The sequence below is a fragment of the Leptonychotes weddellii genome, chromosome 9, assembly GCF_054177405.1.
Source record: "Leptonychotes weddellii isolate Sample4059 chromosome 9, ASM5417740v2, whole genome shotgun sequence".
Taxonomy (NCBI): Eukaryota; Metazoa; Chordata; class Mammalia; order Carnivora; family Phocidae; genus Leptonychotes; species Leptonychotes weddellii.
In genome coordinates this window covers 21,375,778-21,390,506 of record NC_138377.1, presented here as the reverse complement: position 1 = coordinate 21,390,506, position 14,729 = coordinate 21,375,778, and the positions used below count along the sequence as shown (strand labels likewise).

The window sequence follows — 14,729 nt, the reverse complement described above, 5'->3', positions numbered from 1 at the left end:
TTTTTTTTAAGATTTTATTTATTTATTTGAGACAGAGAGAATGAGAGAGACAGAGAGCACATGAGAGGGGGGAGGGTCAGAGGGAGAAGCAGGCTCCCCGCCGAGCAGGGAGCCCGATGCGGGACTCGATCCAGGGACTCCAGGATCATGACCTGAGCCGAAGGCAGTCGCTTAACCAACTGAGCCACCCAGGCGCCCCCTAATGATTTTTTTTTTTTTTTTAAAGTAGGTCTAAAACATACTTGAGGGGTCAAAAATCCAGGGTCCAAATATCCTGTGTCGCTGAAAGAGACCAGTGATCCAGAAGGATTAAGAAATCCACCCAAGGGCATACATCAAGTTTAGCATATACAACTCCACTAGTTCAGTGAAGGGCAGAGTCTGAATGTAAGGTTGGGACGAGCTTGATGGTGTCTTTCCTCTTCCTCCCCTCTCAGTCCCTCTTCTGAGCCCAACAGAACTTCCACTGAACCGCCTCCCTGAGAAATGGCATTTGGGGCCACAGCTCGAAGCTTCTTGGCTTCTCCCTGCTTTCCAGTGAGGCCCGCCTTGAGCTTTGTGTGCACTGGGGTGGCATGATTTACAAACAAGCAGGACCAAAAAGGAAAAATCCTCTCTTGTGGAGAATTAGGTCAGTGGCAGAGTTGGGGAGGGGAGGGAATCCAGACCTGGTTCTGCGATCTTTCAGTTTATCCCCACTTGCCTGAAGCAGTCAGGGCAGAGGCCCACGGTGCTGTTGGGAAGCAGACATCTGGGCTTGGGGGCGAGGAGTGGGGGTCAGCGCTCATGCATGTGTTCTTGTGCCGATGCGTGTGAACATGAACGCGGTCTGGTTTCCAGCCACTTGGAACTCCCCTCTCTCTCGCTGTGTTTGTCTGGATTACTCTAAGGGGGATATTAGTGTTGTCTAATAACGGCCTCAGATTTATCTAGGGATTTGTGTGATTAATTCTCAAGCAAAGTACAGTGGATAGATTAGAGCTCAGCCTGTGTGGTGGGTCTATGCCCCTTCTAATTGGTTTTGGGGGAGGCTTTCCTCTCCCCTCCTTGTTGTCCTGATTGTTGAAGGGTCTAGCATTTAGGCCCCCACTGTAGGGTAGTGGAAACCATTTTCCACCGCTACAAAGCATGAGTGAGTGTCTGGGAAGACAGTGGAATCTCCAAATTCATGCTCTTGTTCCTTTTTTTTTTTTTTTTTTAGTTTTTATTTATTTGACACAGAGAGAGAGAGAGAGAGAAAGAACAAGCAGGGGGAGCAGCAGAAGGAGAGGGAGAAGTAGGCTCCCTGCTCAGCCAGGACACTGGGATCATGACCTGAGCCAAAGGCAGACGCTTAACCGACTGAGCCACCCAGGCATCAGCTCTTGTTCCTTTATGAAAGCTGCACAGATGTGGCCACTTGCTTTTCTCTCCCAGTTGCCACTGCTGTCTTCTTAGTGCCGGATTGTTGTCCCAGCCCCCTGTCAGGTCACTGGTGGCACAGTGGGAACGGCACAGCGGGAACAGAGGTGAACTGCGATGCGGATGACCTGACTTCTGGTTTTAGTGTCAATGTTGTCCAGTGGGGATGGACATGTCAATGACCTGATCTTGGGTCTGTGTCTCTTACCTGAGCCTCAAAGGATCCTGTGCCACTTTATTGCACAGATCACAGTTATGATGCAATTATCCGGTTATTTGTGGCCCATCTCCCCAGCTAGACCTGAAGCTCCAAGAGTGCAAGCCCCCGCTCTGTCTTGTTCACCTGCCATCTCCCCAGTGCCTAGCACAGCCCCTCAGACATGGGTATGTGCTTTGGATATGTGTCAGTGGAATGAACTTATAAAACAGATTCTGCTTGACACTGTAGAGTTCTTCCACTTCTAAAATTCTCTGCGTCTCTCCTACTCTGTTTTCTCTGAAACAATCACGTAAACAGCCCCTTTTTAGTGTTCTTACCGCTTTTTGAACTGTAGTACCACAGAAGTTATAAGATGAAAAATGGTGATGAATAATAATAATTTAACTCAAAAGTCACATTACTGGTAGATATGAAATTCCTTCTAGGAACTCCCCCTCTGCTTGCTTGATCTCTGTGGTTCCTGGCCGTGGAATGCCACCCTGCCTGACCTTCTGCATTCCTTCTGCTGGGGCCTGCAGGATCTTGTTGAACCCTTCAGAATAGGGCTGCCACTAATTAGTAGGCTACATGCATGGTTCTCAGACTCAAAAAATGATTCTTTTAGGTGCAGAGCAGACACTGTACTAATTTCACATCACAACACACCCTGCTTTTCCAGGGAAGAAGTCAACCTTGCTAATTTTCTGAAAATGAGAGACAGGAGAGTGTTGAAGGGAAAGCAAAAGAGTTGATGGGGCTTAGTAGTGAGCCTTAGGGCTATGTGCTTTTTCTGAGGTTCCCAAGTCACTAGAAATTCCATTTCTCAGGGGAGGAACCCTTAGGAAAGCATTTAGTTAGAAAGTCTCCAGCTAATGAGCCAATATGTGACCCCCTCCTGAAACCCATGGCAGACACTGAAGCCCAGGTAATGACACAGTCATTACCCCCTTTTCTTTCTAAACCCATATGTGGCCTCAGACTCTTTTTTTTAACACATTACTTCAAAAATGTCACCAAAGAAAATGGAATGAATGTGTGCTGAGCATTAGGCATTTTAGATACATTTGCCTGTTTTGATCCTCCTGACAAATATGAAATTGATATAATAACCCCCATTTTACAGATGAAGTTTAAGCGACTTATACAAGGTCATAATAGCAAGGCTGGTAATTTGAGCTCAAAGCTTACATGCCGCCATGCCTCCTGGGGAGCCCCACCCTCAGGGGTGTCAATCTGACCACTGGCCAGTTATGATGAAATGTTCTCTCCACTTAATTGTTGCTGTCCATCCTCTGGGGACCACTTGAAGGTTTCTCCAGCAAACAACTTTGAAGCATTCTCTGTCAACTCTAAATCCCATATTAGCACTGAGTGTAATAATAGGCCATATCAGGCCCCCCTATCATTTTATCTACTCTCTTGACTTACTAGATTTACTACTAACTGCATCCAGGGCAGTTGTTTTTTGAGTCTCCAGTGCCTAAGTCGGTGTCTGGCCTGTATCAGCGGTCAATAAATGTTAGCTATTTTGAATTGAACCCGACACAGGGCTCGCTATGGGAACAGAAGGGGTGAGGATAAAGGCTTATGGCAAATTAAAGCCTTCCCAGCTGTTATGAGAACCTCACAGCCAGCCTTTTTCAAACTGTATTCCATGAGATGTTACTAGGTATTTTACGGAGGGAGAAGTGTCCGATGTTCCAAAACTTGTAAACCTGCATACTGTATCCCCTCTTGGACTTCACAGAGTGTGTTAGTGTACGTTAGGCTTTCTGAAGTCTTGCCATAGAGAAACATGTTTATTTTTGTTTAATTCACGTGTTTCTAAATTTATTACTTGACCACAATTTTTTGTCCTTGTTGTTGGCAAGGAACTCCTATTCACATTTTGCTGGATGTTGTATCTTTGTGGAATTCTGTTTTGGATATGTTGCCTCAACTTATAATCCTTTCTCTGAAATATGGGTTGTGATGTCATGGATACTCTAATATATTTAATGACCCTTCTTTCTTTTTTAATTCAAGTATAATTAATATACACTGTTATATTAGTTTCAAGTGTACAATATACTGATTGACAATTCTATATATTTCTCAGTGCTTATCAGGATAAGTGTATTCTTAATCCCTTTAATGTATGTCATCCTTCCCCCCACACACCTTCCCTCCAGCAACCACCAGTTCTCTGTATTTAAGAGTGGTTTTTTTGTGTGTCTTTGTTTTGTTTTTTAATTCCTCATATGAGTAAAATCATATGGTATTTGTCTTTCTCTGACTTATTTCACTTAGCATTATACACTCTAGGTCTATCCATGTCACAAGCAGCAAGATCTCGTTCTTTTTTATGGCTGAGTAATATTCCATTGTGTATATATACCACATCTCCTTTATCTATTCATCTGTCGATGGACACTTGGGATTGCTTCTATCTTTTGGCTATTACAAATAATGCTGCAGTAAACATAGGAGAGCACATATCTTTTTGAATTGGTATTTTCATTTTCTTTGGGCATATACACAGTAGTGGAATTACTGGATCATGTGGTAATTCTATTTTTCATTTTTTGAGGAACCTCCATACTGTTTTCCATAGTTTGTTTTCCTGCACCAGTTTGCATTCCCACCAACAGTGCATGAGGTTTCCTTTTCCTCCACATCCCTGCCAACACTTGCTATTTCTTGTCTTTTTGATTCTAGCCATCCTGACAGGTGTAAGGTGGTATTTCATTGTGCTTTTGATTTGCATTTCCCTGATGATTAGTGATGCTGATTGTCTTTTCATGTGTCATTGGCCATGTATCTGTACGTTTTCTTTGGAAAAACATCTATCCAGGTCTTTTGTCTGTTTTTTAATTGGATTTTTTTTTTTTTTTTGTATTGAGTTGTATAAGTTCTTTATATATTTTGGATATTAACCCATTCTTGGATCTATCATTTGTAAATATCTTCTCCCATTCAGTAAGTTGTCTTTTTGGGTTTTTTTGATGGTGTCCTTAGCTAATGACCATCATTTCTTGCCACTGGAATTGGCAAGCCCACACCAGTTTCTTGAAATTTGCCCTATGCCCCCAGGATCTAGATTTGGGTGGTTGACAATCAAGGGAAGAAATAATTGGGAATGGATGGATGGATGATGTCTGAGAAAGAAAAAGACTTTGAATTCAGAGGATTCTGAGTTCAAATCCTGGCCACTACATATGAATTAAGTGCACTTGGGCGTATTAACTTCCCTGAGCCTTGGTTTCCTTGTTTGCTAAGCGGGGATAACAATGGTATCTATATCAAGATTAAAAGAAGTCATATATGTAGGGGCTGCCACAGGTGCTAGACATATAGGAGGCCTTCATTAAACAGCAGGGATTATAACAGACGATGAATGCACTTGTCTTCTGGGTCATATTTTTAAGTTTCTTTTATAATATCGTTGTGAATAGGTACCCTATTTAATCTCTTGGATGCTAGCTATGATAGTGAAAAGAGCTTCAGGGGGGGCTGTGAGTTGCCTAAGGTCACACAGCTGGTACTAGGCCAGAAAGTCAGGGCTCAAAACATGGGCTTCTCTAAGCAAAATGTGGTGTACACATATAATGGAATATTATTCAGCCTTGCAAAGGAAGGAAGTTCTGATGTACGCTGCATGGATGGATGTTGGGGACATGATACTAGTGAAATAGGCCAGTTACGAAAGGATAAATGCTGTGTGAGTCCATTCACATGAGGTTCCTGGGGTCGTCAGATTCATAAAGACAGGAAGTAGAAAGGTGGTTGCGGGGGGCTTGGGGGAGAGGTGGGCACAGAGTTTTAGTTTTGCATAGTGCAAGGAGTCCTGGGGACGGATGGTGCTGATGGCCGCACCACAGTGTGAATGTACTTTATGCCACTGAGCTACACACTTAAAAATGGTTAAGATGGTAAATTTTATGTGTATGTTGCCACCACAACAAAAATATTTAGGAAAACAAAAAACAAATCATGGCTTCTGATTCCAAAGGTAGGGCTCTTTCCTGCACATAACAGCATCCCCTGCAGAGGGGTGGGTGTCGGGGGTGGGGGCTCCCCTTCCAAGTCCCTTTGTACTGAATTACAAAATTTGCAGAACTCACCCTGCTGAGAAAACCCACTTGCTTCTCCTAGATCATTCTTCCAATTGGCAAAAGCCCAGGGAGTTAGTCTTTCCAGAGAGCAAGGAATTCTTGGAAAGAGGGCAGATCCTCGGTCTCATGGAAACCACTCGGGTCAAGTAATAATGATGACTTGCTAATACTGATTAGTACTTCCTCTGTGCCAGACACCCTCCCAGTGCTTTTGCATAATTAGTTCCTTATAACCTTTACATCGATCCCACAAGATAAGTAGACTTTCCCCATTTTACAGATGAAGAAGTTAGGACTCAGGGAGGTAAATTAGCATGGCTGAGCTCATATACAGTGTGTGGAATGCCAGGACTTTTACCCCTGACCCCAGACCCTGCCTCTTAACCCCTACGCTGTCTGCAGGAGGCAGGGAAATTGAAGATGTTTTCATCTCAGCTGTTTTTCCGTGAGGATTGACTGATTTCTTTTCCCTTCTGTGATGCACTCCTCTCTAACCTACCAAGATGAGGGACATCCTCTCTTTAGGTCAGTTTGTCTCCTGATTTCCTGGTGTTCTGTGGGATGCAGGTGTGTATTCTTCTCCTTGGTGGGTCATGCTCATCTGGGGAGGATGATATCCATTTTCTTTACCTAGGAAGTTGGCACCATCTCCTGGCTCTGCCCACCTGCTGTGAGGACTTTTCCAGAGCCTATTGGGTGGGAGCCTACTGCAGGTGCCAACCTCATGGCCTAATACTGGGAAGTACTATTTAGCTAGAGATGCCTTTTGTTTGCAAGGCTTAAACAACTGGATAGAAGCTCAGCTCAGCACTTTCAGTTTACAAGAGGTGTATCAGTGAGCCAGCAGAGACATTCACAATAACAATTCCAGTGAGTGTTTATTGAACATTTACTCTGTGCCTGGTGTTGTGCTAAGCACTTTATATGGATCATCTCATTTGAGCCTCATAACAGTCACATAAATTAGGTAAAGCCAGTTCTGCTAGAAAGCTTGTTTTGAAAATGCAAATTTGTTCCATTGCGATTGATATATTAGGGAGCGATTTGAGCATAATAATTTTGCCTTTGATTATGCATGATTTTGTCCACAAGAAACACTAGGTAAAGGCAGAAAACTGCAGCCCGCCGAGCCAGGCTGTGTAGAAATACACAAAAAGCACACACGTCGGAAGCATGCCTGGTCCTTCAGTTACCACGTGTGCTGTGAGCCACACCCATGCACACCTGGTGTTAACAACTCTGTCCGATATCAGAGCATCCTCCTCTCACTACTTGGCAACAACTCACAAGCTTCCTGCTTCCACCACACTTCAAGTCTTTTTCAAGGGCTCTAGTGATTGTAGTATTTATATATTTCTTAACCCTTTAACACGTGTAAAACTGGTTTCTATCTTCTATTATGGGCCACTGATGAGGTTTTGGGGTGTTATGCCCCAAGTTGATTTTCCCCATTAGCTCTGTGGTTTTTACTGTGATTCTGCACCATCTGGGTGACTTTCAGGAATGTACACGTGCTTCTAGCAGAACTGACTCCACTGCCATTACTTCCTGTGGCCAAAGTGGAAGGTAAAGCTAAACAATTTGAAAAAAGTATTTGTAATAACCAGTGGTAAAGTCAGGATGCAAACCCCAGATTGGCTTACTCCCATGTCTGTGCTCAAAATCGCTAAAGCATTAACCCAACCCAACCAGACCCTGTTGTCTGAACTGATCTTTGATTGCATGTGTAACAGGTAGACTCCTTCTTCCCCCAACTGTCACTCAAGCTCTGGTTTCTCAAGCCAGAGCCACTACAAGTATGTTAGAGCCCCGAAGGTATTTGGGCACAGTAGTGAGCCAGCCCATGGGTGTGCCATCCCTGTTCCTTCCTGCTTTGCAGCCTGCTCCTCTCCCTGCTTCTGCCTTCCAGGCTGGCTGGCCTCCGACACAGCAGCTACCTCTCTGCTTCATCTTGCAAGCTGGGGTTATTAGCATCAAAGAACAAAAGCAAACAGCAGCAGGGCTGGGGGTGCTCAGTCTTCTACAAAGGCAGATAAATGGGCTCTGTGTTGGGGATGAAGCTAATACCACCTGGCCTTTTGTGGAGAGACATCTCTTCCTGTGTTTGAAGAGCTCAGACACTGAAAGCTGGAAAGAGCCCCAGAACACAGGAAGCCCAGCCGCTTCGCTGCTGGAAGTTTGCTTTAGCTCAACTAACGAGATTGTTTCTGTATTTGTTCCTGAAGTAGAGGGAAGAACCTTGTGCTCACTCTCCCCAGGGGCAAGAAAGGACAGGCCATTGGAGAGATGCAGTGCATGCCTTTTTTTTTTTTATCTCCTAATGTTATAGTCGGGGGTACTCCTCAGTTGAAGGCCTGACCTGATGCTTGTGGGCCTGGGGCAAGAACATATATGGGCATCTGCCTCCCAGTGGGCAGCCTCCCTTCTCTCTACTTCCAGCCCGATGAAGATCCTTGTGGACATTTGTGTGGACACCCCAGCCTGTAGAAGTCCACAGCTCCTATAAATTGGTTTCCCTTGGCCATTTCTTGATACTAGTGTACACACATTGGTGGATTGGTCAGCTTTTGGGAGAATGGACCCCAGTGAATTTGGGGCAATTTGGGCAAGGAATTCTGAGTACCTGATTGTACTCTGCAAAGGGGTTAGTGGCAGGTGTTGCTGGTTCTTCGTGGGACCATCTAGTTGGCCCTGTGGAGTCCTCAGATCCTGGGGAGCTATAGCTGCAGAAGGTGCAGAGCATAGAGCCCAGGCAAGGACTCCAGGTGGCCAGGCCTATGGTCATACTGCATTTGACCCCTTCCCTCTGCCCTTGGCTGTGCCTTTTTGTCACTTTTGTGAGATGCCCTATATTCCTATCCCTAATTTGTAGCTTGATGGGTCAGATGGTACCTGTCCTGGTTTGCTCTTTCATTCAGAAATATAGCTTGACCCTTGTTGGTTATGCTACTCTGAGTATGGGAGATATTAATAAAATAGAGCCTCCTCTCTGGGTCTTAGTTTCCATATCTGTAAAACAGGATGAATAACGTTCCTACCCGTTATGGTTTTGGTGAGAATTGAATAAGATGAGATATATAGAGCACTTAGCACCAGCCCAGAGAATATTCTATAAATGTGAACTTTATTATGAGTTAGTAGTGCTTTGTGTCAGGGATATATAGATATTATCCCATATTATCCCTACATTTACCCTCTGACATGTGATGCTGGATGCAGTAACTGGCTCAGGAACAGACACATGACCTAAGCTAAACTAGTGAGAGCCTTCCCAGGGAATTTTACCAGAATTACCAGGAAATCAGCTGCTCTCTTTTCTCTAGTGCTGCCAGGTTTTGTCTTTGTTACAACATGGGGACAACCCACCTGATCATGAGGGCAGCACAGGAGAAAACAGTTGCTCTCAATTTAGTAGGGTATTAAGACAGATTCAGAGTCTAACACCAGCTCTGTCCCTCTGTCCATAGGCATGTGTCTTAATTTCTCTGAGCCTTACGTTTCTTGTGTGTAAATGCAGATACCAGTATCAATTAAGATGATCTACTAACCATTCAATACGTATTGCTGAGCACCTACTGTAGACCAGACCCAGGTTGGACACTGGAGATACAAGCAGTGAATGGAACAGACAAGACTGCTGTCATGAGGCTTGTATTTAAAGGGAGTCATAAACAATAAAAGCAGAGACCCATCCTGTGATGTTAAATAGTGATTAGTGCCATGGGGAAGGAAAAGCAGGGTAAGTGGCAGAGAAGGTGCCATCATGTATAATCTATTATGCAATCATGCATAATCTATTTTAGAGAAGGTGGTTAAGGAAGGTCTTTCTGAGGAAGTAATATTTGAGCTGATACCTAAAGAAAATGAGAAACAGTCTTATATATGCCTGATGAAGACCATTCAGTCCAGGGGCTGGCATATGCATAGGCTGCAGGCAGGACCTGCTCAGTTAGTGTTAGTTACTTCTATTGTGATGGCGGGGGGTGGGGGGGGGTAGGGGGGTGGGCTGAGGACTGGCTCTCATGACCTTGCACCTTCCCTCTTCTGTCCCCCTAACTCTGGCACTCATGCTGATCTTTGTGGAAAAAAATCTGTGATGAAAACAAATTCTGGCCCAATCTAGGGCTACTTCTGTTAGGAATGCCATGCTCAAAGCAGGGATTGGGGCAGCAACTCAGGAGAGGAAGGATTTGATCATGGCTGCCACCCTTCACCTACTCTTTTCAGCATCACAACCAGGGAAGAAGTAAATTAGGGCAGTCTCACCTTCACTCAGTACCCCACAGACGCTTATCCTGTGTTCGACAATAACCTCAACCACAAGTGCATTAAGATCAGCACACTTACTTTAAAGTTCAAAAGGAAACATTTTCCTGTAGTTTGGGGAGATCAGGTTCTTCCAACCATGGGAAAAAAGGAGGGACCCTCCATCTGCTGCTGTTGTGTTTATAGAAGAGAGCTCAGCCAACGGAGCCCTCCCGACTTACCCTTCTTTTGGACTACGTAATTTCGCAAGGAAGGAGTCTGAGATCCCCCTACTCACTACTTCCACACATGCAGCCCATGCCCCTGGATAAGCTCTGGGGAGTGTGGGGCAGGCTGCACAGCCAGCCTCCTGTAGGCGAGGCCCAGCCAAACCTTTTGGGACCCCACCTGGTGAACTCTGTCTTGGGTCTGACCTATTTTCTAGGAGAGAAAATAGAATATAGATTTAAATGCAGTGGTGCTCTGGAAAACTACAGGCCCAGCAGTGTGAGAAAATAAAACAGTAGGGGGGGGCTGCAGAGGACGTGCTTGTATGGGTGAGGACACCACCTCTCCTGGATCAATCTTATCTGGTTGTTAACTGCCTTTTCTTCTGCAATTTGCCCCCATTTTTCTCCATTAAAGATTGATATACATACACACATTTACATATTTATCTTTCCTCTGACCAGTCTGGGGGCCCAATGCTGCTCCCCCAGACACAGACTCCAGGCTGAAGATCATTCCTAAGCACAGACAGAGGGAGCTCTGGGGATTGTCGCCTTGGACGTGGGACAGCAGCAAGGCATGGAGTCGGAAACATCCGAAGCTGCGTCCTAGGTCAGCCTTCCTTGCTGTGTGACCACAGGAAAGACTTTTAATACCCCTGTCCTCTCATATATGAAGGCAGTAAAATTACTAGCTAACATTGAGGGCTTTCTAAATGTAGGTACTGTTCCAAGCTCTTAACAACCACCCTAGGAGGTAGGAACTATTATCATACCCATTTTACAGATGACAAAACTGAAGCACAGAAAGATTCAGTAACTGACCCAAGGTCTACATAGCCTGTAGACCCAGAGCCTGAATCCTGGCAATCCAGCTGTGGATCTCCCTCTCTGTGCCAATTCCTATGACCTGGCCTGAGTCACATGGCTACACTAGGAGCTAAGGTGGGGTCATCTCTATCAAGCCACATGGATTAAGGATGGGAAAGGGGTTCCCCAAAAGACAGCTGGGACTTGTTACACAAAGAAGGGGTAAAGGATTGACAGACAGTATAATGGATGGATATGGTTGAGGTTCTGATTTCCCCCTGCCCCCATCAGCCTTTGCCATTTCATTCTGTTGGTCAGAATTGAATGTGGAGATTCAGGTTACTCACTGCTTTTTGGGACGGGGGCCAGGTGACATTGTGTGTCTCTGTTTCACATTGGACACAATGCTCAGAACTGCCTCCAGGTCAGTGACACAACTAGAAACTGAGCTTGGACCCTGACCCCCCTCACTGAAGGAGGTTTTTCTTGGTGTTCTTGTTGCTCCTCTTTGGCAAGAAGAGATGCTGTATGTTTTATGCTCAGGACTAGAACTAAGGCCAATTAAAGCTTCAGGAAGGAATGGAATTTTTTTGGACCCCTGTTCCTTCTCTCCTACAACCTTTTAACTCCTCCTTGCCCCACTTCCCCCTGAGGAGGAGAAGGGAGGAAAAAGTCCCCAGAGAGGGGAGGGATGGATCAGACACCTTCATTCATAAGTAGAAGAGTTGAACTGAAATCACACACACACACACATACACAAAGCCCTAATTCCTGTAGGCTCTTGGTGTTTCCAGGGAGCCTCCTGGTCACCATTTTTTGGTAGTTCTGTCTCTGGTAATTCAAGATGGTAACAATCAGCACAGCTAACATTTATGCAGTGTTTGCCTTGTACTGAGTTAAATGCTTTACAAGTATTTAATCTCATAACAGTGCCATGAGGGAGGTTCTGTTCTCTTCCCATTGTATAGCTGAGGAAAGCAACTCAGAAGTTCAGTGATTGACCAACCACAGCCATTTAGTAGGCAGGGACTTGAACCCAGATCTGTATGTCTCCAGAGTTTAACATTCTAAACACAACGTTCAAATGGGCAACTTAGTATTGAAAGAACTTGGGAGTTCCAAGGTATCCTGCCTCCCTTGGGTGTTGGTGCCTCCAAAGAGCATGTTTCCATAAATAACAGTGTTGAAAGTCCCACCACTGAACTCCACTACATGTAAATAGTTTGATATCCTGTTTAATGAAGGGGTGTTTTAAGGACCACTATTCTAGGCAATCCATCAGTCACAGTTAATTGCCCTGCTTAGTTATTTATACAGAATGTTTTCCCTTCCCACCTCTTCTATTTTGCCACTTTTCTTCTTGCTGCCACTCTGCCCCTGAATCTAACAACTCACCAGAAAATCTGAAAGGGGGTGTGGCTGAGGAATGATTCAGGGCTCTCTAGAAGTCTCTTTGGGCAGATACAGCTTCTAGGGAATACAGGGTGTGGGCTGGAGAAATGCTTAGCTGTTGCTGTGGGTTTGCCCCTCCTGGATGTGGGGGCACAGCTCTGTTAGGTCAGCGCCTGGAATTTCCTGGGACAGGAGTTCCAGTTCCTACGGATCTTGCCAAAACTTTACAAATCTGATTGCAGCAAATTAGAGGCACAGTAGACAAAACCCATGACTCGCTCACAGGGTAGCTAGGATGGTCTCCCCCATGGCTCGAGGTTGCTCACTTTAGGCTACAAACTGAACTTCGGTCCCATATGCCTCTGAGGGACTGGGTTTCCATTGAATAAATGTTGAGCTGGGTGGGATTCAAGAGGTCTAGTGTCTTATTTAGTCTCTGTACCTGAACCAAGTGTGTGACCTTGGGCAAATCTCTCAAACTCTTTCATCCCCCATCTTAACCAAAAATGAATTAAGCTAGATGATGTCTGTGGGTATCCCAGGTCTACCATTCCATGATTCTAAGTGAGTCACCCAGGATTGCTGGGATGGCCAGTGATTTCCTGAAGTGGCCCCCTGTTCCATCTCCTCAGGTGAGGTATAGCCTTTCAGGTTGGGTCTAGAGGTTTTGACAAAGTTCTAGCTTGCTCTTGACTTGGCTTCTCAGGAGGATTCTATCTTACATTTGAGGGTAGGAGGAGATTGTGTTCATGAAGATGATGGGAGTGAACTGTTCTTCATTTTTTGAAAGTTCATTGGCTTAATTCAAATGTCAACCTTCCTAGGGCTGGATGTTTATTTGTAGTTGTCAAATGTGATTTCAAATGGCAATTCCTGTCATTAATGATGAGGTGAAAAGCAAGGAGAAAAATTAAAGGGGGAGGCAGGATTTCAATTTGTATCGCAAATGATCTACTCACACACAATCTCCTGCATACACACGGCTGTCTGTGATGAAGGATGGTCACTGGGAATACTGGAGAGGGAGGGGATTATAAATGTTTTGTTACCTTCTGTCCTTCAGTCCTGTATGGTAAATAATGCTGCAACTTGCTCTTAATTCTCATTCCTCTTTTTCTTTGTTCCTCAAGGAAGTGGTTTATTATTTTTTCTCTCTGTGGGGAATCTTGCTTGACATCATGTCCAGTGTTCTGTATCTGGAGGTGAGGAGGATTTGCTTGGGTGGTGTTATGCAGAAATCAACCAGAATATTTTAACCAATATTCTTGCAGGATTCCAGTCTGCTTGGCTCTTCAGAGTCCTATCTGATTCCAGGATGATGTCTTTCCGGACAGATGTGAAGCTCACCTCTCTTGCTACATGCACAGTGGAAAGGGAGCTTGGTCCCTCGGCTTGCATGGGTGGTTTTTGGGTGAAGGTAGAACTAAGTGCTCAGAAGCTGAGTACCTTTGGGGTCTTGCATGAACATGATAGTCATGCAAGGGCACGTGTGTGTGTGCTTCTAACACTCTTCTTCCTTTTTCTCCCCCTTTCTCTCCTCTGCCTTTCCCTCTCTTTGAAAATGCTGCCACAGATGTCAGTCAAGGTCCAGGTGAGTCTCTGTGTTTGCATAGCTGCCGTGGAAATTTCCCCTCTGCCAGATTGTGCATGGTTTGATTCTGAGTGAGACCTTTTTCTAGGTACTCTAAACAGAACAGAGATCTAAGTACATTGCATTTTCATTGCTTTGGGTTGAGAAGAAATGCCTTGAATTGATGTGTTCGTATTGGTTTTGAAAACCATTTTAAAACCAAAGGAATGTGGTTCCCATGCTTACATAGTCACTTCCTTCTGATTAATATTTCTGGGTGAATCAAAGAGTGGAAAATGAGCATTTTTGGAAATATTTTTTAAAGATATTCTTAAGATATGAATTCTCCAATTTACTGAGCCTTTTTGCCTTATCGTACATAAATCTACTTCTATAGCTTCACGTGGTTGAAAGTTGAAGATAGGACATACTTAGCATGGAAAATATGTGGGTGAAAGAAGTCTTCTTTTTTTTTATTCTAAGAAATGGCTTTCTCCCCACCCTACAATGAAATTAGCAATTTTAAAATGGTTATGTAACTAATACATGCTCACTGTATTAACAAAAAAAAAAAGAAAAAAGAAGAGGAATGGTTTTTGTCAATGAACAAATGGAAGAACCATTCTTATGCTAATTGTGCATTTCTCTTGTTAAAATGCATACTCATCCAGAGTTCTAATGGTAAGCATTGTGTGTGTGTCTGTGTGTGCAGACACACACACACATATGTATGCATACACACACGGGCTCATATGGGAGGATACAACCATATATGGATAAGAAGTGTCAGA

At 44.4% G+C, this 14,729-nt stretch overlaps 1 protein-coding gene across 9 annotated transcripts in view; it reads left to right on the top strand.

Annotated features, from left to right (window-relative positions):
* The window catches only part of NRXN3 (neurexin 3), a 1,456,830-nt gene that overhangs the window by 71,667 nt on the left and 1,370,434 nt on the right, over window positions 1–14,729 (top strand). For all 9 annotated transcript variants that reach the window (XR_014148330.1, XM_081830134.1, XM_081830131.1 and 6 more), the window contains exon 3: window positions 13,942–13,959. Coding sequence is in view for 8 of the 9 variants with exons in the window: in XM_081830134.1 (XP_081686260.1) it covers window positions 13,942–13,959 (18 nt within the window). In the remaining variant the exon portion in view is untranslated. The remainder of the gene's footprint in view (window positions 1–13,941; window positions 13,960–14,729) is intronic.